Consider the following 23,142-nt stretch of genomic DNA (forward strand, 5'->3'; position numbering starts at 1 on the left):
CATTGCAGTGGGGGTTTGCACTGGTGTGTAGCTATATTGGTGCAAACACTCTCAGCACAGACAAGCCCTAAGACTATGCCACCATTTTCTTCCTCTTGTTGTCACTTTGGCCAGTATGATGTGAGTCCTATGCCCTGAGATCTCTGCAAACTCAAATTACAATGTAATCAGCGAGCCAAGAACCACTGTGTCTTTGGATGGGTGCATTACTGATACTCAACTGACAGTTACTTGGAGTCTTGCCATGCCCCTTTTCCTAGATCACAACTACCGTGAGAGCAAGTTAAATGGACTCTTGGCAAGTGACTGCAAGACCAGAATCAGGCACCAGGCAGCACACGTTAATCTTTTAGTTGCCTCCAAGTTTCCTGGTACTTTCTGAAAGCTTTCATTTAGTATCTGTAGTGAGCTGGAACCTACGAGTCCTGAACAGGCTGGAGTGGAAACATTCTCCTGCCCGGAAGCTGTGGCCATCACAGATAATCCATCTTTCCTGTTTTAGCTGTTCTTCCTTGGGACTAGGAATGGTAAATCCTCCTTTCTATCCAGGAGGAAAGATGAGCTTTGCCTTAGGAGCAGGAACAGGCCTTTTGTTTCTTCTACTCCATGATACTGAGCATGGCCACCTGGCTTGCAGTGCTCAGGTAGAGTCAAAGCACTGTGCCACGTGCGGGAAAGGACAGCAAGGCGAAATCAGGTAAAAAGGGGACAGTTCAAAATCAGAAAAAAGATGAAAATTTGGAGAGTTGAGCTGCAGTGCGCTGCCTGCAGAGGCAGAACATTCTGGAACAGGAAGTAGATGGGTGGGCCTTGTAAACATCCTTGTGCCAGTAACTGATAGCTCTAGCTGCCTCTACATGGTTAGTGAAGGCACCCACCGCCTTTTGTGCAGCATTGCTGAACCCAAATTGGGCAAGCTGCTAGGCACACATTGTTCTCTGCCTATGATAGTTGTTTTGTTTGTGTTCTCATGCAGCTGAAAGCTTTACTGTGTGTGTTAAGTTTGCATTAGGGCAAATAGGGCAAAAACATACATGCACGTCATTCAAATCTTGACCAGCTAATCTTATAAAACATAGAGGAATCGATTTATTTAGGAATGGGACAAGTGGAGAAGGGGATGGGATAGGAGAGAGGGTCTTTTGCTCTTTGGCCAGGACAGGAAACACTGATTTAAAAATGCCTTGAAGAAAAACTGTGAGGCAGAAAACTAGGACAAAACTTTCAAACCTGGGTGCCTAAAGTTTGATTTTTATCATCCATTTTTAGGCAGTTGGCTACAAATGGCTTAACATTCAGAAGAGCTAAGTACCCACAAATCTCGTGGAAGTCAATGGGAGCTATAGTATGGTTGAGTGGAGAGGGTCCTGGACTGGGATGTGGGAGACCTGGACTCTGCCACTGCCCTCCTGGGAGACCTTGGGGAAGTCACTTTGCCTCTTTGTGCCTCAGTTTCCCCAGCTGTAAAATGGGGGTAGTGATACTGTGACCTCCTTTGTAAAGTGCTTTGGAATCTACAGATGACACACGTTATGTAAGAGTTAGGTGCTATATTCTATTATTAATGGCAGAGCTAGGAATAATCAGCTGTGTGACCCTGAGCAAGTCATCTTCACTTTTCTGTACCTGTTTCTTCTTCCACTGATTATCTGTCTTGCCTATTTAGCTTGTAATCTCTTCTGGGCAGGTGCTCTCTCTTCCTATGTGTTTGTACAGTACAGTGCACAAAGGGGCCCTGATCTCTAGGTGCTACTCTGTGTAATACAAGTAATTACAACATGGTGTGCTCAGCAGCTTTGGAAATCAGGCCACTTCTATTGAGTGCCTAAAAATGGAGTTAGGAGCTGACAATTGTCCCTAACCTTTTAAAATAACTGGGGTGGTTGTTGTTTTTGATAGCTTATGGGCAGATTTTTCAAAGGCACCCAATGACTTTCGGTGGGAGTTGGATGCCTAACTCTCCTTTGTGCCTTTGCAAATCCGTCCCTTAATGGATAACTCTATGCACTGACACAACAGGTGAGACCCCACAGCACCTCACGTTAGTTGGGGTTGGGAGCAATATTCAGTCTGGGGGGGAAGGGAAAAGAAATGTATTCTGCCTGTAGCAATTGAGAGTAGATAATTACAGACCAGCATTGCCATCTTGGAGACTGCTTGCCTAGGGTGCAGGTAGTGACTGTAGCTGCTCCGTTGTGGGTAGGATTATAAAGAGGGGCTGGGAGAGATAGCAAAAGGAAATATGCTCCTAATATTATTCCCACTCATCCAGGCAAAGATAATTTACTTTCAGTTTTCAACAGTTTTTGAAACTGTAATAAAAAGAGAAGCACAGTGATGGTTCAGGTCCTTGATCAAAGTTGAGAAGGGTCTTGGCTTTTCTCTCCTATATCCTCTCTTAAAAACTACATTTTGAGACCATAATTAGGGGCTCAGATTTGCAAAGATGTTTAAGGGAGTTGGACGCTACCTACTTTAGGCCTCTTTGAAATCCCAGCTTAGTGTTTTTTGGGGGGGATTTTCAAAGGCACAAATGGTAGTTAACAGTTTAAGTCAGTTGTGGTTAGTCACCTAACTGCCACTTGTGCGTATGCAAATCCTCCCTCTCCCCCACCGTGTTGGGAAATGATCTTTCCCTGTCCTGGTGTGCAACACTAGGAAGAAGTTTCTTTAAGGTGGACATTTAGCATCTACAGAACAATCATCACTTTATTAAACATGTTTGGGGGTTCAGAAAGGACTTTCCGAAATAAAGGGATGTGAAAGAACCTCAGGACGCCAACCATTTCATCTAAATCTCCTCTTGAGTCACTCCTGTTGCTTTGGGAAGGGAAGGCTTTTCTTTGAAAACAGCTTTCAGAGGATTGGTAATCAAAGGAAAATCCTGAAACCATCCTGCTGTGAAAACATAATTCCTAAATGGCTATAACATGATAACTATTCCCAATGTCCTAACTGAGTTTTTAATTAGCTCTTGCTCAGGCAGACCTTCCAGTAGGCCTGATTTCTCATCTCACACCAGTGTAAAACAGTTGCAACTCCAAAGAATGTAACTCTAGCGACTCTTGAGTTACACCTGTGTGAGGGCAAATCAGATCTAGTGAGAGATTTGCCTGAGTAAGGACCTCAAGATTTGGCCACTAGTGCGTCTCTTGAGGGGGAAGGAGGGAAGGCTGTTTATAACTGCCATACGTTTGGAAAAAATGGAACAAATGTAGTCAAGTTGAACATGAATATTTATTTGTAATAAAAACAAATTTCCAGCATAAAACAATTATAATGTACAGAGTAGATAAACAGGCACTCACATGATCACTCATAAATACATCAGGTAAAAGAAGAAATAAATCAACTGAACAGCACTGACAGCTAACCAATGTGGTTAACTCATTAAGTCAATAGAAAAGCAAAATGTCCTTTTCTGCTGTGGCAGTTAAAACACATACGCAACCGATATGACAGGTCAACAGGTAATTTGGTCTGCCCCATTCAAGAGGAAACACACAGGTACTCTCAGATAAGAGCTCTTCACATTTATGTCAGGCTAAAATTGTATCTGGTCCACCATGTTGGATGATAAAGGCAATGTCAAATCTACGCAGCTCCTCACATGCCCATCCTTATACTCTGAATGATCTGAAAGATAGCTGAAACAAGGCAAAAAGAGAGGCTGTTCAAATGCTGGTTAACTTTCCTGAAATTCAATCCTGTACTCTGATACTGCTGCTGTAAACAGCTGAATGGCTCCTGTTCTCACATGCATGATTAGATGTTATCTAGCAAGTGCTTCGATCAGTGGACTTCTTTTGAATAGCGGCCTACTCCCCCCACTGATGCAAAAAGGATTATGCAGGTACCGTCTAGGAATGCTAATGGAAGTACCATGCGTAAATCCTCGGGCGCTGATGAGGGATTAGACCCCTTCGACTAGAGTGTGTGCAGCGGCGCTGCCAGGCACAGCTGCGTACACTTAACAAGTTGGTGGGTCTCTTTCTTGGGAACAATCACTTCTTGTTACAGGCTGTTTATAAAACGGCTCCTTATAAGTAGGTAGACCAGTAACAGGAATACAACCTCTCACAAATCTGGCCTACTTTAATTATTGCTAAAGCTTATTTGTAGGGTTGGGCCATCTAAACTCCTGTATTATTCCATACCGTGGGCTCAATCCTGCAAAAATGCACTCATGTGAGGAGCTGCATGAAAGTTGATGGGATGATTTTTGGGAGTAAAGTTTTGCCGGATGGGGCACTGTCATCTCAAGCCTGCAAACAGATCAGTTCCAGTGGACCCATGCAGAGCCCCCCGTATGTGTGTCTCCCACAAAGACTCACAGGACTGGGGCCTATGTTTGCAGCCCACAAACAAGAGCAGTGTTGACTACTGTTTACTAGCCGTTAGGGATGCAAATCTCAAATCAGAAGATAGTCTTCAAAATGGGACAGTTCACTAGAACTGGCTAAATGGAAATGAGGTACCTGGCATTGGCTGCTGTCGGAAGACAGGATACTGGGCTAGATGGACCTTTGGTCTGACCCAATATGGCCATTCTTATGAGGCCGATTCTGCCATCACGGTTGAAACAGAAATCTCTATTGGTATCAGAATTGATGGCACAAACTGGTACTATACCTCCACAGAGAAAAAGACCCGAGCATTGAGTAACTGTATTTCCTGTCCTTTAGTATAGTTAATACACGAATTACTAAGGACTTGATTCTGCAGACCTCATGCAAGCAAAACTCCCACTGATTTCACGGGACGTTCAATACGTTGAAAGGCTGCAGGATCGAGCCTTAGTTCTTAATTATACAAACAGGACATAAGTTCTCTTCATCTGTACCGTCACTGCCTCCTAATCCCCCAGCTCTGGAACGGCGTCCGTCTGCTGGAACCAGTGAGCGCAAGTGCAGGAGTCAGGCTGTGCTGACGCAGCTGCAGATGCTGAGCACGTCCCGTGAAAAGACACGTGCCCTGGAAATGTATTTTCATAGAGCTCCCTCGTCTGTTGCCCTTTTAGAGCTTTGAGGTGTGTGTTTGGAAAACTTACGAAAAATTGAGAAAAAACTTGTTTCCTTTTAAACCAAGAAGGTAAAAGGCATAAGATCGGGAAGCGTCACTTTGATTGCTGAGCTGCAGTAATCGATGCCGAGTCTCTGCCCTCATCCTGCAGACGCTTGAGAAGTTCCACTGAAGTCAATGAGGGCATGGCTACATCGTAGCTGGGACGGTGCTTCCCAGTGGGGCTAGCCAGACACGCATTCGCTCGGCTTGAGCTAGTACGCTATAAATAGCAGTGTGGCCACAGCAGCACAGGAGGCGGCTCCGGCCAGCCACTCATGTAAGTACCCAAGGGGCTGGGCAAGTAGCCCAAGCTGCCACCTTAGCCACAGTGCTATTTTTAGTGTGCTAGTAGGTGTCTGTCGACCCACCCTGGGAAGCACGTTTCCAGCCGGTTTACAGACGTACTCCATGGTTAAGGACTCCCTCTACAAGGGTTTGCAGAGTCAGGCCTTCATTTTGGACACAAGGCCAAACCCATTTTTTTTTTTAAGGTAATACTTAAAATAATGGCCAACTTCAGGGGACAGATGTTCTGCTGGTGTATGTAAGTCAAGGAAGTGATGCCAAATTCCAGCAGCTGAGGATCTGGCTCTCGAACTCTCTTATCTGTCTATCATAGAGCTTTTTCTGCCACTTATCACTCTGTTATCTGAGCACCTTCAGTGGAAAATCAATAGCAATAGCGAAGTCCACAGTGGATTTCATGGAGCCTCTGGCGGTTCTTTTGGGTGGAAACTCTGCTTGGGGTAGGGTTTGTGGTTTTGATTTTGTAGGTGTTTTTAATACATGATTTTGTTTGTTTCGTATTTTGTTCTGTAAGTGCTTTTATAATTCACTTCTCTGAGGTTTATTTTTCTTGCTTAAATAAACAGGATTCCTCAATCGAATGGGATTTGCCCTGCAGTCCAGCCTCTTGCAATATTATACTAAATTGAATCACAAGTCGATTAGGCTATGGAGCAGCAAAACTAGTGAAAATCACCTGCTTCTGTCACCCTGTCGGGCCCAGTTTGTCTGACCCATTGTATTGTAGAAAGCTACTGTTTTTGCAACAGGGTCTGTAAAAACCAAACTCCACAGAGCATCTAGCTCTGCCTGTAAACCAGTGAGTGAATCTGTTTAATAACATCTGATTCCGAAGTGCAGCAAGGAACAGGAAGACGGTGGAGTTGCTGAGGAAGTTCAAAGAGAGAGAGAGAGAGAAAGGAAGTGGGGAGTCTAGACTCTGAGAAGTTAATAACTTAACGGTGGGAGAGCAGAGCTGAGAGAATAACAGTGCCAGTGAGTGTATGGCTGAGTAAGAGAAACGAGGGAGACAGAAAGGAAGGCACTAAAAGGAGACAATATTCAACATGGACATTAGAGCCCAGAAAGGAGGCCTGTTAGTAACTAGCAGATCCAAAGGATTATTAATAAGCGGAGTAAGTTCTATTGGTTGCATAGCAGCATCTCAAGTATTAAAAATACAAGGATAGCTTAGTAGGCATGAAGCAGGGGCGTTAAAATGGTCTTGAGGTCCTGGGTGCTCTGACATTGTGACAGTGCGACTGCTTTGTGTTGGGAGACCAAGGGTGGCATTTGTAATTGTGCGACTAGTCAGGGGCCTTCAAAAGGATTTGAGGATCCTCAGCACCTTGCTGGATTCAATCCCCAACTCTAAAAGGCAGAAACTTTCACTACATGTTCATGCTGCAAACCTTGCAGAAATAAGGAAGCTGGCAGAATAAAATGAGTTGCAGTCGGAACAGGCAGCAGGGTAGAGGAAAGACAAACATAAAAACCCATCTAGGCTGAAGAGCTGGACACAGGAAGATGTGAAATTGAAGGAAGTGTGTATAGGAAATGAAAAGGAGGGCGAGTTGAGTAGGTCCAAGTTAGCCACAGAGGAGCATAAAAGGAACAAACCAGCAAAATGAAATTGTGTTAGCTCTAGGGAGGAAGAAAATTAGTCACAAAGAATAAAGAATCTAGAAATACAATCAGAAAAGTGAGGGGTCAAAGAGAGAGGGGAGAAGGACCAGTGAAAACAAGTCAGCTCTCTAACCTAGCTGGAAAGCTTCATTTATCTTGTATTGGAATAAATCACTATGGGTGCTCAGTTTTCAACTCGTTATAATAAAAATGGGACAACCTCCTATAGGATTCAGGGAAATTAGAGACAATTGCTGGAGATGCCAGGAGCAGAGAGTAACAAAGAGTTGGTGCTAGAGTGCCGGATGGAGCAAAGTATCTATAACCGTGGACACGATGCCCCTGATGATCCTAAAAGAAGTTGCAAAGGAAATCTTGCAAGCTCTCAGTCTCTTCAGTAAACGCTGTAGGTCAGGAGAGGTGCCTGTAAAAAGGGCAAAGGGAGTAGGAAGTAACAAGAAGAATATGCACTGGCCAATTAGCTTGACAGTTGTTCTAGGCAAACTCTCTGAACATACAAAATAAGAGTCAATGTAAACATTTGGGAGAAAGACATCTCTACACCAACATGGGTTTGTTAAAATAGATCACTCCACACAATTACCTTTCTTTGCTCTCTTTACTGATTTAGTTAATAAATGGATGGATTTACCAAACAACTCCAGTTCAGGTAAATTCACTTACATCCCCCAATGATGTACAGATCCTGTACCACGCCATTAGAATCTCAGCTGGCCTTGGAAACCAGACAGCTTTCACAACAATAATACTTCATGCTCACATGGTTACTTTCATTCTAGGGTCTCAAAGCACTTTGCAATCCTTAATTAATGTTACCTCACATCGCCTCGGAGTGGTGAGCATTATATCCTTTATACAGATGAGTGAACATAGGCGCAGTAAGGTAAAGTGAGTTGCCCAAGTTCAGACAGTGAATCAGTGGCAGAGCTGAAAATAGTAGCTTGGCTTTTGGGTGTCTGGGACCTTCATCTTAATAAGATTTTTCTTATACCAGTATATTTTAATTCTACTATAGTGACTAATACCAAGAAGATACAAATACCAAATTGTGGATTAGAAATTGACTGAGGATCTGAGGAGCAAAGATATTGTAAATGGCAAGTTCTCTGTATGTGGTGTCACAGGCACATACTAGGACCCAGATTATTTAATACATTAATTAGTAATCTAAAGGAAGATGTAAATTCAACCGTGCTCAAACTGTTGACAATCTCAACCTTGCAGGATGAGCCAGTTACACAGAAGGATAAGAATCATTTTGTAGAGTGGGCTGCATGCAGTGAGATGAAATCAAATACGAAAGCCATTCACCTAGGAAGAGGAAGTAAGCAGCACTGATATAAACTGGAGGACAGCTATCTGGGAAACAGGATGTCTGCAAAGACCAAGGGGTGATAGTAATATAGCAAGCGAAATATTAGGTTCAAGTGCAACATCACTGCAAAACAAGCAAACGGAACAGAAACCATTGCTGGTCTCAAATACATAAATAGGCTCACATGTATAAACTAGAGCGATAATAGGGCCAGACCATGTAGCAGACCTGAAATATTGTGTTTCTTTCCAGTCCTCAACATTTAGGAAGTAGATACAAACACAACACAAAGGACACAAGGATCGGGTTTATAACCTACGGGGGGAGAGAGAGGGAACTAATTGGGCATGTTCTGGAAAAGAGAAGACTAGGGGAGGGCTGGGAGAAAACATGATCACAGTTTTATAAATACCTTCAAGGTAATAACAGAAATGAAGAAAGGGAATTATTCCATTCTCAGAAGATGGTAGATAAGGAGCAATGGTCTGAAGCTAAGGAAGGAAAAAAGTTCAGGTTAGACATTAAGAAAAAGTTCTCAACAGTAACAGCCATTGGGGTGGAGGCTACCAATGGAGGTGACTGGATAGTGGATAAGACATTTGCAGGAATTAAGTGGAGACTAGTCCTGCAAAATGTAGGGATCACACTACACGATCCAAGTGGTCTTCTCTGGCTTTAATATCTGTAAATCTTAGCTACATAAGCTAGGAATTCCCTTCCTCATGCAGCAATAACCCTGAAAAACCTTTTCCAAAATGCCACCCTCTCAAAACTGAGGTCCACATTGCAAATGGAATGGTAGCCGTGCAGGTACTTCATCCAGTGGCACAATCTGGCCTTTGATTTGCATGGTGCAAAGAGATGTGCGATGGGGGCAGGTACCATGTTGTTTGTTACATGGTTGTACTGTGCCTGGCACCCTGGGGATGGGGCCCACAAAGCAAATAATAATTAAAAGGGTTACAGCAAAAGCTGTGTGCGATTGTAATAGCCCAGAAGAACAGCCCTGAAAATGTTTGTGGAAAAAGGAGGCATTTGTCTAATGGATTCACTACTGAAAGAACAAACATAGCCATAGCCAATACATTACTGAAGACTAAAGTCTGATCAAGCTCTAAAAATGACCAAGATAAACATCTAAGCCACATTATTACGATGTCTCTTCAGATAATGAAACCAGTTCAGTGGTTCTCACTCAGGCAAAACTCCCATTTCAGTCACTGATTGGTTAGCATGAGTAAAGAATGCAGGGTTGAATTCCAGATCACAAAATGTTCGTTCTTGGCAATCAACTGGATGTACTCTCCGTCATTTAGCACCAGCATATTTATTTATCTTCTCTGCATCTCCCATGTTCAGCTGTTTAACATACTTATTTTTAGAAAATAAAACTAAGATTTTGATTTTGTTTTATTGACTTATTTTCAATTACATTTTTAAAAAAATCACTCGTTTTTTGTCACTTTTCTTAGAGTTTTTGTTGTTGTGAGGTCTGGGGTAGGGGCTGCATGTGTGCTGTTTGGCCATCACTGCCGAGTACAGTGGAGCCCTCCCCCGCAACAGAAATAATAACTAACTACGGAGCTGCACTTTGACCCTGCTCTTTCTTTCTGCCAGAGCATGTTTGAAACCACTTGATGTCTTGTCATGGGAAGGAACTATTATTTCTTGAGACACTGACATCACAACTGATGTGTCTAAAAAGCACCGTCGTCTTTATTCTTAGTTAGAGGCCACGAGAGGGAAAAAATAAACATGAAAGTTCACAGGACACCAAAGACATGTAATGGAGTTGGGAGCTGCAGGCTAGCTGAAGGCCCAAGAGTTTGCAGCAGTCTAATGCTATGCTCTACATGATTATTAGCTTTAGCAATACATAACTATAGGGACAACCCTCATTCACCAAAAACTCCCAACTGACTTTGGTGGGAGGGAGAGATTTGAGTGCATAAGGAATGAGGCATCAGAAGAACACATCTAGCTGCAATGGGCCGTGGTGGATTTACCATAACTACCATTTGTTTTTGGGGGGAGTTGAAATCCTGCTTTAAGACTAGGTGAAAAAATAGGAACAGAAAGTTCTCAAAAATGGCATTCATTAAGTCAGACATCAACACAAAGGCCTCTGCATTGCATTTCTGAAAGCAATGCAATACCAATGGACTACTCATTACTCCAGGGTGGGTCTACCTATGACCAGTTCCATATTGGGGCTCTTAAAAAAATTACTATCAAACACACGTCAATTCTTGTGAAAGATCTTAGATTGACAACCTGGGGAAAGAAACTCCTCTGGGTACAAAACAAAGGAAGTGGAATCATATGCTCCCGCACACTACTGAATCTTAACTTGGCTCTGGAAGGTAGTTAAATCTCTCCCATTCAGTGACCTCTTCTCTGACTTTGCCAATAAGTGTGCCACCTGCAGCCAAACTGTAATGCAGATTTTGTGATTTGGACACCTGTCTGCTAGGAACTGGACTGCTGTAAAGAACTCATTTTGTTTGGGCCATTGAATATATTTCGCATTCATCACATGGTAACACTATTACCATCCCAGCCCAGGTTCAAACCTGCAGCCTAAAGGTGAAAGAAAAATTAATAGGACATGGAACCTGAGCCATCCAGTCCCACATAGAAACGAAACTCCAGTTTTAGACTGAAAGTGGAAAAAACTTTCCTCTTAAGATGCATTTGTTCTAAGCAAGACTATATAATTATCATTCATTGCTTAAGATTTGAGAGGAAAAATATATTAAACCACTTGCAATCTCCAGAAACTTTTCCTAAATGCTCATGTAAGTTTCTCTGGGACAGATCCAGAGCCGCACTGTATGCTAAGCATCAAATTCTATTCATAAATACACACGCAGAGGTTCCCATTGGCTGCAGTGGAAGTTGTGTGCATGCGTCCTGGGTCAGAATTTTGTCCACAAACTTTTAGGGTCTGATCTCACTCCCATTGAAGTAAATGGGAACCATGCCACTGACTTCAGTGGGAGCTGGATCAGGCTCTTAAATGCTTTTCTACTGTCAGCTCAACTCCCTCCCCCGCCCCTTCTTTATCTATTCTCAGTGGTGTGTTCATACCTGATCCACAGACAACAAAAACAAACAGTGCCAGTAGCCATGGTCCTACAGGATATTTCTCCTCTTGGGGCCTCTAAAATGTGGGGGGAAAAGAAGATTTCAGTTTGTTACCAGTTTAACCAATTGTCTTGGTAGCTCATTTAAAAATAGATGCAGAAAATCAAAATAAAGAACTGGCATGGTTTCAGCTTCAAACCTCAAACAGTGAACATACTCAAAAGGTCTAAGGTAAAACAGTTTACACCATTGTCATAACTGCTTCACAGGAATGCTAAGAAGGAAAGGAAAAGCTGAAGCACAATATGCTAACGGAAGAGTAATAGAGGATAATTGTATTTACAGTAGATCAGACAGCTTAATTCAACATTATTGAAATCTCCCGTTTCCCCCCCTTTAAACAGAATAATGCCTCTCACAGATTCTCTGCAGATCAGTTGTCTTGAATTTCTCTAGGGAAAGGTAAAGTGAGTTTTATTCCTCAATGTTTGCTTATCTATTTCTGTCCTCTCCCCTCCCACAGTTGGGCTGTTTAGTAGTCTCCCTTGTTGTATCTATATTTTAAGTTCTTTGAGACACAAAACATGTTCTTAGGTATTTTCTGAGATACCTAATAGATGTGGGATGCTTGAAAAATAATTATGTTCCCTGACTGGGTTGTCACTTTAGAACAAAATATATATCTTACAGCCAATTCCCATCCACTGGGAGAGGAAATTGTTAAAAACAATATCAAAGGACACTCATTTTTTTATTTTATTTTGGTCAGCATGTGCCAAAAATATCCTTAAGTTAAATATACATTTGATAAACAGTCGGAACTGTTTAACTGCATCTGAAGAAGTGAGTTTTTTACCCACGAAAGCTTATGCCCAAATAAATCTGTTGGTCTTTAAGGTGCCACCGGACTCCTTGTTGTTTTTGTGGATACAGACTAACACGGCTACCCCGATAGCAGTCGGAGCTCTAGTCAGTTTATTTTAAGGACGCCTGACTGAATGTTCTAACAGGTCACTTGGAAGGGGAGAGGAAGGAAGGAAGGAAGAAAGTTGATGGTCTTCTATGGCCATTTTGAACTGCTGACTTCTGTTTTGATGTATGATTATTGTTTGGAGCCTAGAGCACTAGATAGAGGCTTTTATAACTAAGAATAAATACAAACATGTTAACTGTAAGATTCCAAGGACCACACAGAGGGAAGAGGTGGATAGATGGACTTAGAAGCTTCTTACCAACCAAGACATGAGCAGATGGTTATATGATGACATGAGATACTATGGACATAATCAATGGAAGTAGAGGATTCACACAGCACTAAGATCAGGACTGGGCAGGCAAGTAAAGGAGGAATTGATAGTCATATCTGGGTTCAGGCTGTGGAATTGTGCATACAGGAAGGATGGTTGTGTGATGCTCGCGGTCACTGGAGATCTGGTTCAATTCCAAGCTCTGACACTGACCTCTTGGGTGACTTTGGGTAAGTCACTTAATTTCACTGTGCCTTAGTTCTCCATCTGCAAAATGGCGACAATAATACTTGCTTTCTCCCAACCGTTGTCAGTTTAGACTGTAAGTATTTTGGCACAAAGACTGTCTATTACTATGTGTTTCTACAGTGCCTAGCTCAAAGGGACCCTGGTCTTGGTTGAGGCCCCTAGGGGGTACTATGCTACAAATATGAATAATAATGGGTCTGCAGTCCTGATCCAAAACAGCTTGATTTCTAGAAAGCTAGAGCTGCTGCTACTATCTAATTCTAGAAGCGCTGTGTGGAAGAAGTGCCAAGTGAGTGGAGGCTGAAGGCAGAAGAGTGGCCAATGGAAGGAGAATGGCAAAAGATGGGGTGAGAGGAGAGAAGTAAGCAGACTGGGAGGGAGAAGGGGGAAAAAGAGAGAGAAGGAAGGGAAAGGATAGCAAAAAGGTCAGAAACAAAGAAGAGTGAGAGGAGAAAAAAAAGGGATGACAGAAAAGAGGAAGGTAGCATTATCCAGTGTATAGGGCACCAGACTGCACATCAGAAGACTTGGGTTCTATCCCTGGTTCTTCTACTGACATGCCCTCTTAACGTGGGTGTGTCATACCACCTCTCTGTGTCTCCATTTCCCCCATCTATTTAAACAGTGCTGCTAATGCTTTTTAAAGCACTTCAAAATCTCTGGGCAAAAAGTGCTACATATGGGCTTAATTCTCCATCATTCATCAGTGGGATTTTTTCCATTGACTTGAATGGGGCGCAGGATCAAACCCTAAGTGCTCCGTATTATCAGAAACAGGAGAGGCATCGAAATAATAAAAGAAAGTCACAGACAATTTGTTTCACCAGAGATAAGGTCTGTTGTTAGTCACAGACACTTCATTCAGAGAAGCTGCTTCACACATCAGTGAGTGGTAGGAACAATAGAGAAAAGCAGTCACGTGACTTGTGGTAAAGAAAAAACGAAGGCATGTCCCTTACTTTTGGCCATTGGCAGGGCACTGCCCCACAGCATAGCATTTTTAAATCAACTTTAAAACATTTTAATTTAAAATGCATTTATTTTTTTAAAAATAACTCGACCTGTTGTGTTAAGGATTTGAAAACATCAGCAGTTTTAATGTATTTTTAAAGAGCATTTCATGTTACCTTTAAGGTGATTCAACCAGGTTAATGCTAGATTAGAGGCCAAAGCTAATTGAATAGAAATCCCGTTTTCTAGGCTAGCTCAGTCACTCAGGAGTCTGGGATGGGGGAGTTTTAGGAGATTAGCGTAGACCAAGCCCAAATCAGACTTATTTCAGTATAACTACGATGCTCAAAGGTGTAGAAAATCTACACCTCTGAGCGACACAGTTATACCAACCTAACCCCTGGTGTAGACAGTGAGCACTATGTTGACAGGAGGGCTACTCCCATTGACATAGCTACTGCCTCTCGGGGAGGTGGAGTACCTACGCCAATGGGAGAAGTTCTCCCGTCCGCATAGGCAGCATCTTCACTAAGCCCCACCGTGGCGCCGTTGCAGCCTTACAGTTTACACTTACAGGTGTAGACAAGCCCTATGTGTCGAGAGCTTCTTGGCAAAGCAAAAATCCCAACTATGAATTTCCAGCAGTTCCCTGACATTATAGTAACAGGCTTCTCTTTGAAACAGTTCACTCTTGGTGTGGAGGAGAGCTCTGAAAGGATAGTGAGCTATTAATAAACACTCAAGGGTTTGTGGGTGGAATTAGAATAGCAAGAGCTCTAAACAACTTTGAGGAAAGGGGAGCTAGAGCTCAAATGAAAATCTCTCCCATTAACCAGCTTTCTAAGAGCACTTTTGAACACTGAATTTAAGCAGCTGAAATGTCGGTAGCTCAGCCCAGTCCACTGCTAATAACCAAATGCATGCATCTGAGCACAGTTAAGCTCTTCGATTTTCTATCTCAGCGTATACAACTGGAGCATAAGTGCCACCTTTATTTAAAGTAATACGCAAGATTTCGTTAGCTGGAAGGCTATTGCCTCATCCGGTGTGAGGGCTGTTGTCCCAGCTGAGCTGCCAGCTCAGTAAGGGCTCCATTTTATTCCCACTGTACCTGAGGGCAGAAGTGAGCCCTAAAAGATGAAATGGGATCACATCTGAGTTATCTCTTTTGTATTGACATAGGCTTTGTATTGATTAGGAAAAGTGGTCAAGTTTAGGTTGCACTTAGCTAACCTGTAGTAAACTGATCTAAACTCAATTACTTTTCCTCATCAAGACAAAGCCATAAAGACCAACTAGCCAAACAGCTCATTCATATAAAATAGCAAAGAAAAAAGAGATACAGAGGCCTAAAAGCCTTTCATCTACGAAAACACATTTTACAATTAGTAAAGTCAAATAAACTGTTATGTTTTAATCTCTTAAAAAACAGATGCCACAGGAAATAAAACACAATAACTCCCACTAGTGCTGTCCCTGTTAGAGAGCTAGACCCCTTTGGGAGTACACCTCCATGCGTGTGCACTTCCAACAGCTGTAATGTTGCAGCAGCCAGCCCTGCTGGATATTGTTGCATGTTAGTCACCCTAGCTGGGGATGGATGTGTTGTGTGTGCTGCATTCTCTCTTCTCAAGTGGCTGGTATATGTGTGTATTTTTCTTTGTGTTACAGACTCTCCCCCTTCTGGGTGTTTAGATGGAAGGTGTGTGTGTGTCAGTTTCTTCCTCGCCTGGTGAACGATTTTGCTGTGTTTTTTTCATGAGACACTGACACTCTCAGTCATCGAGGTGTGACATTTCCTCCAGTCTGCCTCAGCTTGGGACAGGAGCCCCTGATTTAACCATCTGATTGTTCTACACCCCTAGTTAGGCTGGAGCGTTTACTCCCGTCAGCAGCACAAGAAGGATCATCCTGTTTCCCACCCCGGGGCTCCTGTAGCCTGTTAACCCTTTAGCTCATGATTCCCACACCTCCCTACGTGTTGAGCCGAGGAATGGGCAGAGAGAAGCCTTGCCTCCTCGCAATCCCCTCTGCCCCCTCCTCCCATGTCACCTTACCAGGGTTTTGGCTACGTTCCCTCTCTGTGTGATGTTTTTGCTGTGCTTTTCGTTAGCCATCCGGATCCGCTGTTTGGCCACCATCGCTCTGGGGTGGAGATTTAGGGAGCTCAGAAATTCCGGAGGCCACCTGGCTTCTGGGTCTGGTTTGTGACGAGACAGCAGAACACCCCCTTAAAGAACACTCCCCTGACTTGGAGCAAGCGTGGCTGCTACTGCCCTGAGACCCGGTGCTGGTTCCTCAGTACCCCCAGCCGGCTGCAGACTGAGGAGAGGGTGGCTGGCAGGATGGATGGACGGAAGTAATCTCTCATCTCAGGAAACCCTCTCTTGCTTCCTCCTACCCTTCCGGTCCCCCTGCTGCCTAAACGCAGGCAGCAACTACTAGGGCTGCCTGCAGCCTCCGCTTTCCCCTGGCTGCGAACGCGCATCCCGCTTGCACTATGCGGGGCAGGGAGCTGCCAGGGCTCGAGTCGCGCATCCGCCCAAGGTTCTGGCTCAGCGTTCCATCCATGGAGCGCTGCAACACACAAGGTTCTGCGGGAGGGGGCTGCCAAGCGCTGATTGGTGGTTTGAGAGGGAGGGGTGGAGCGAGCGTTCTAACGCGTAGCCCAGCGTGGGCGTGTCCTGCGGCTGCGATAGTGGGGGGTGCTGGAGCGCACTTGGGGTCAGATCTGTCTTCCCCTTCAGCTAAGTCAGTAACAACCTTGTAGGTGGTGCCCTAATTCTGCCCTCACTTGCCCTCAGAATTTGCCCCCTGCCAACATTGGGATAAAAATTGTGTGGGGGTGGGGACCAGGATGAAAACATGAACATAAGAATGGCCATACTGGGTCAGACCAAAGGTCCATCTAGCCCAATATCCTGTCTTCCGACAGTGGCCAATGCCAGGTGCCCCAGAAAGAATGAACAGAACAGGTAATCATCAAGTGATTCATCCCGTCACCCATTCCCAGCTTCTGGCAAAGAGAGGCTAGGGACACCATGGGGGAAGGGAACAGCAGCAAAGTCTAAAGTATGGAGATGGGCCCAGAGGGGACAAAAATTTGGGGAGAGGGGAATGGGGCAAAATGGGTCTTGTACTCACAAGCACCTTTCCTCCTATTTTGCCCTATTTCCTCCTACACATGCCCGCTACTCAGGGCTGTGGTGTATCTAGTATCTATCTAGCCAAAACTGAGATATGCCGTCTCTTCTCTACCAGAAAAGATACAAACAGCTGTCCACTAGAGCAGGAGTTCTCAACCTTTTTCTTCCTGAGGCCCCCTCAACATGCTATAAAACTCCATGGCCCACATGTGCCACAACAGCTGTTTTTTCTGCATATAAAAGCCAGGGCCGACATTAGAGCGTAGTAAACAGGGCAGTTGCCTGGGGCTCCACACCACAGGGAGTCCCCCCGAAGCTACATTGTTCAGGCTTCGACTTCAACCCGTGGTGATGGGGCTCCAGGCTTCAGACCCCTGTCGTGGGGCTTTGGCTTTCCACTCTGGGCCCCAGTGAATCTAACGCTGGCCCTATTTGGTGGCCCCCCCCGAAGCCTGCTCGTGGCCTTCCCTGGTTGAGAACCACTGCACTAGAGGTGTAACTGTGTGTGTGTGTGGTGGGGTCATCTCTCAATCATAAGTGTTGCTATATCAGTAACTATTGTCACACAGAGATCCTCTGATCACAGAAGAAAACCAACCAACCAACCCTTAAGTACATTTCAGAGTTGTGTACAAATCTATATTTCTTGTGCTTTATAAAAACAGGGATCAGGCCCTTATTGGTATGTGTGCCCTGCTCCTACCCGTACAGTAGCTTCTGGTTGACACAAACTTTCCATTCAAGGAAGCAAAAATTAAGATTCTTTGTTATCAAGGCTCTTAGAACAGTTCTTTTTTTTTGGCCTTCACAACATCCTCTGACAAAGAGTTCCCCAGGTTGACTGTGCGTTGTGTGAAGAAATACTTCCTTTTCTTTGTTTTAAACCTGCTGCCTATTAATTTCATTTTGTGCGCCCTAGTTCTTGTGTTATGAGGAGTAAATAACACTTCCTTATTTACTTTCTCCACACCAGTCATGATATTATAGACCTCTTATCATATCTCCCCTTAGTCGTCTCTTTTCCATGCTGAAAAGTCCCAGTCTTATTAATCTCTCTTCATATGGAAGCTGTTCCATACCCCTAATCATTTTTGTTGCCCTTTTCTGAACTTTTTCCAATTCCAATATATCTTTTTTGAGATGGGGCAACCAGATTTGCACACAGTATTCAAGATGTGGGTGTAACGTGGATTTATATAGAGGCAACATGATATTTTCTGTCTTATTATCTACCCCTTTCCTAATGATTCTCTTTCTTGAGTGGTAACAGCTAATTTAGACCCCATGATTTTATATGTATAGTTGGGATTATATTTTCCAATGTGCATTATTTTGTATTTATCAACACTGAATTTAATCTGCCATTTTGTTGCCCAGTTACCCAGTTTTGTGGGACTGACAGTTGGAGCGAAGGGGCTCCAGCTGTTAGCCCCCAGCACTGGGGCTCTGGCTGTGAGCCCTACATACACTGACCCACTTAAGCTGGTGCAAGCGCTCCTGGTGAGGAAACATGCCACTGTGAGAAAGAGGTAGTGTGGACATGAAAAACTGCAGTATTTACTGTGGTGGCTGTATGTCGACCAAATTTAGATCGACTTAAGTTTGTAATGTAGACAAGGCCTTAGTGTAACTTGTTTATTTACGCTATATATACCAATCCTTGAACAGAGAGGTTGCAAACAGCACACAAGCTCCTTCAGGGATCCCAGCCCAGAAAGCAATGCCCAGTTCCCAGGAAGCAACTCTGCCGGAATTGACTCAAGCTAGAGCATTTAAAGAGAAAACTCTCTTGCTGCTTTCAACAGCTTCCCAGCAAAAGTGACATCATCAAAATAAGTGCAATGCAGTGTTCCTTCAAAGACAGAATGCTATTCGTGTACTAAAAAAAATAATTTGTAAGACTACATGTAACAGGTGACTCCTGCCATAATATATGTAGTTAAGAAAAAGTAATAAGTGCATTGCTAAAAGAATTCTACCCTCAGCTGACAAATATATTAACTGATAATGTTTCCCCAATATTGTTGTCTCTCGGAAGAAAATGTTTAGCTACTGAAGTAAAGATTTCAAAGATAATACTTGAGCAAGGCCAGGATTTCAGTCACAAATTCAATATAGCACTGTCTATCCAGGTACACCTCTACCCCAATATAACGCAACCCGATATAACACAAATTCGGATATAATGCGGTAAAGCAGTGCTACGGGGCGGATCAAAGCAAGTTCGATATAACGTGGTTTCACCTATAACGCGGTAAGATTTTTTGGCTCCCGAGGACAGCGTTATATCGGGGTAGAGGTGTACATATATAGTTCCCATCACCATAGTATGTGAGTACCTCACAATCCTTAGTGTATTTATCTTCACAACACTCATGTGAGGTAAAGAAGTGCATCCCTGGGGAATTGAGGCCTAGAGAGACTAAGGCGCAGATTCAAAGGTATTTAGGCCCTAATTTCTGCTGAAATCAGTGGAAGTTAGAATCCTAGAGACCTATGTGGATCTGGGCCTAAGGGACTTACAAGCATGGGTGGCGTGTGAAGCCCCTCTTTGGGAAGGCTAGCCCCTGGCCCCACCCCTTCTGCCCGAGGCCCCTTCCCTCCCCTGCGGGAGCCCCGAGCCCCCACCGCGGCTGGAGGAGTCCCGCCCCAGCTGGCCCGAGTCCTGGGCGGCCTAGCCCCAGAGCACCATGAGTGCCTGATGGTCCCAGCCCCAGAGTGCTGGGTGGCCCCAGTGCCAGGCAGCCCCAGCCCCAACCGGCTGGCCCAAGCACCGGCCCCAGCCGCCCTGAGTCCCAGCCGCTGGCTGGCTCACCTTAGCCCCAGCCCCAGCCCCCGTTTGCTTTGGGGGAGAGGCTAAGTGAGGGCAGGAAGAGGAGCAACCTGGGCTGGGGCCAGGGGGAAGAGCGGGAAGCAAGAGGGGGCCTCTGGATGGAGCATGGGCAGTACTGCGCCTGGCTGTCTGGCCTGCCATACCCGTCGCCCGTCTCCAGGTTCCCCAGGAAGTCTATGGCAGAGCAGAGAATTGAATTCAGGTCTCCCAAATCCCAGCCTAGTAGCCTAACCACTGAGCCATCCTTCCTGAATTTTGCCTTGTTTTCCATTAGCTAATGAGTTAACAGCAAAAAGCCTGAGCTCCTACGGCCTGTGTGAGATATAGAAGTTCTGAGAGCTTCCCCTGGTAGCTGGCTGTAGTGTGACTAGGCAGTTAATTATGTCTGGCCTACAAATTTGGAAATGCCATGTTCAGTTCCCCATCTGACGTTACACAAGTATCAACACCAGTAATATCTCTGTATTGCTCTTCAAAGGGTCTACTGCAGTTCCTATTAAAGTCAATGAGAGAGGACCCCACTTGGCAAAGCACTTAAGTGCATGCTTAACTTTAAGCATGTGCATAAATTCCATTGAAGTAAATAGCACTTTGCTGATTAAGGATGGAGTTAGAGCACATGCTTAAAGGTAAGCACGTGTTTCAGTGCTTTGCTGAATCAGGGCTGAAATGACCATTGACTCTGATGTTATCAGGCTCAGCCCCTGCGCTCGCTGTCACTAGGCACTCAAGAAGTGTAAGTTGCACCCACACCAAACTGCCCATGACAAGACTGGGTAGCCCCTGAGAAGTCCTGATGGTGTATGGTACAGCAGTGTGGTAAGGCATGCTGGAAGAGTGCAGCTCATGAAGGGTAAGGCAAGAATGGCAACAATCCCTTTATCGTTTGGTTTAGTAATTTATTTCTTCCATTTCCCTCCTCTTTCTTTTTCTTTGTGTGTCTGTGTGTGGAGGGGTTGTTAGTTTTGCCAGCTGCAAATGTGCACCAATTCTAATTGGCCAGTTGTTATTGCAGGCTCTGCTTTCATGTGACAGCTTAAAAAAAGCAACTTGAATGCTCTCCTTCTTGTCCTCCTTGCCTTCTCCTCTGTCATCTGACCCACCCCTTATGATCTCTCTCCAGCAAACAGTTTGCCTTTCTTGCATGGTCAGAACTGGAAATAATTTATTGCCACAACACTTATTTCCATCATTGACTGAGCGCGTTTTAATCATGTGGTGGTCTTTGCTCTGTAGTTTCCTCCCCACTCCGCCATATATTCTGCTGATCCAGGGTGCTCTGTTTCTAGTAAAAGAAGAAAACAAGAGACAATCACTGCTTGAATGCTGTCGAACAAATGCCATGTGTGGAGAAAATAAAAAAAGTTTCTGAGATGCTCAACTGCAAGCTTTAATATGGCTAAGTGTAAATGTGTACCTCTAAGAACAAAGAATGCAGGCCATATTTACAAAAAGGGGGGCTCTATCCTGGGAAGCAGTGACTCCAAAAAAGAGTTGGGGGTCATGGTGGATAATCAGCTGAACATGAGTTCCCACTGTGATGCTGTAGCCAAAAGAGCTCGTGAGACCCTTGGATGCATAAACGGGAATCTTGAGTAGGAGTAGACAGGTTATTTTACCTCTGTATTTGGCACTGGCGCTGCTGAATAGTGTGCCCTGTTCTGGTTTCCACAATTCAAAAAGAATCTTGATAAACTGGAGAGGGTTCAGAGAAGAGACATGAGAATGATTAAAAGATTAGAAAATCTGCCTTATAGTAATAGACTCAAGGCGCTCAATCTATTTAGCTTAAGAAAGAGAAGGTTAAGAGGTGACTTGCTTCCAGTCTATAATTATATAAATGGGGAACAAATATTTAATAATGGGCTCTTCAGTGTAGCAGACAAAGGTATAATACGAGCCAATGGCTGGAATTTGAAGCTAGACAAATTCAGACTGGAAATGAAGCATAAATGTGTAACAGTGAGATTAACTAACCATTGGAACAATTTACCAAGAGTTGTGGTGGATTCTCCATCACTGGCAATTTTTATATCAAGATTAGATGTGTGCTTTGTTTGTTTTTTAAATATATGCTCTAGTTCAAAATGACGTGTTTTGGAGAAATTCTATGGCCTGTGTTATACAGGAGGTCAGACAATATGATCACAATGGTCCCTTCTGGCCTTGGAATCTATGAATCTTTGAAAGCTTGAGAACACGTGTATCAAATGTATCCTAGCTCAGGTTCCTATCTCATTTGATACATCACTCAAAACCTCTAAATACAGTAGAATCCCGAAGCTCTGAACCTCCCTGTTGAACAAACTGCCAGCCTTTTCCTCTGTCCAGCTGACTGCCTTCCTACTGATTTTCTGATTATGTTTGGTATTGTAAACTCTAATCATGTTCCAGATTAATAAATAAATAATAATAAAAATAGTTAATTAATAATAAATTAATACAGAGATCACCCTTGCGATTTGGATAATCAGAAGTTGACTACCTTGGCATAGTTTATTGATTTAGATTAGTTTAGCTTAATCAGAATTTCTTTTCAGAAGTGTATTTCAACATTTTCTTTAGCTGGCATAACAAGGGCTGATGCAGATCTCTTAATAGGAAACTGCCTTGAGCAAACGTACTTGATGTCACAGGAAAAGAGACTCAGATGTGTACAGTTTTCTGCCTGCATCTAGTATTTGCATATGCTGCAAAGACAGACATGTAAATAAAGGTTATTTATGTGATGGGGAAAGAATACCAGTGTTGGGATCATAAAGAGGGAAGACAAATATATTAAGCCACCTGTTGCTTGTGGCTTTCTGGTTTGCTAGTCAAGTGAACAGTATGTGTTTGTCCACAGTTGTCTTACTGTTAATATGTTTATAGATTCATAGATTCTAGGACTGGAAGGGACCTCGAGAGGTCATCGAGTCGAGTCCCCTGCCCGCATGGCAGGACCAAATACTGTCTAGACCATCCCTGATAGACATTAATCTAACCTACTCTTAAATATCTCCAGAGATGGAGATTCCACAACCTCCCTAGGCAATTTATTCCAGTGTTTAACCACCCTGACAGTTAGGAATTTTTTCCTAATGTCCAACCTAGACCTCCCTTGCTGCAGTTTAAGACCATTGCTTCTTGTTCTATCCTTAGAGGCTAAGGTGAACAAGTTTTCTCCCTCCTCCTTATGACACCCTTTTAGATACCTGAAAACTGCTATCATGTCCCCTCTTAGTCTTCTCTTTTCCAAACTAAACAAACCCAATTCTTTCAGCCTTCCTTCATAGGTCATGTTCTCAAGACCTTTAATCATTCTTGTTGCTCTTCTCT

At 43.8% G+C, this 23,142-nt stretch overlaps 1 protein-coding gene across 1 annotated transcript; it reads right to left on the minus strand.

Moving 5' to 3' along the window:
* Window positions 1-3,296: 3,296 nt before the first annotated feature.
* On the minus strand, window positions 3,297-15,986 carry LOC113409440 (stress-associated endoplasmic reticulum protein 2). Its single transcript, XM_026663612.1, has 3 exons — window positions 15,903-15,986; window positions 11,402-11,474; window positions 3,297-3,647 (listed from the first exon to the last, which is right to left on the minus strand). The coding sequence occupies exons 1-3, from the start codon at window positions 15,984-15,986 to the stop codon at window positions 3,607-3,609; spliced, it is 198 nt and encodes a 65-aa protein (XP_026519397.1). The 3' UTR covers window positions 3,297-3,606.
* Window positions 15,987-23,142: the final 7,156 nt, after the last annotated feature.

The sequence above is a fragment of the Terrapene carolina genome, unplaced genomic scaffold, assembly GCF_002925995.2.
Source record: "Terrapene carolina triunguis isolate 2854851 unplaced genomic scaffold, T_m_triunguis-2.0 Scaffold17, whole genome shotgun sequence".
NCBI lineage: Eukaryota > Metazoa > Chordata > Testudines > Emydidae > Terrapene > Terrapene triunguis.

Bases quoted from the DNA above. Each gene is read 5' to 3' on its own strand.
- LOC113409440 (XM_026663612.1), bottom strand. From the start codon at position 15,986: ATGGTGGCCAAACAGCGGATCCGGATGGCTAACGAAAAGCACAGCAAA. The intron at 11,475-15,902 runs GTAAGGTGACAT...CCCACATTTTAG, and splicing joins GGAACGTAGCCAAAACCCTG to AGGCCCCAAGAGGAGAAATA. The intron at 3,648-11,401 runs GTATGAACACAC...GCCTTGTTTCAG, and splicing joins TTTTGTTGTCTGTGGATCAG to CTATCTTTCAGATCATTCAG.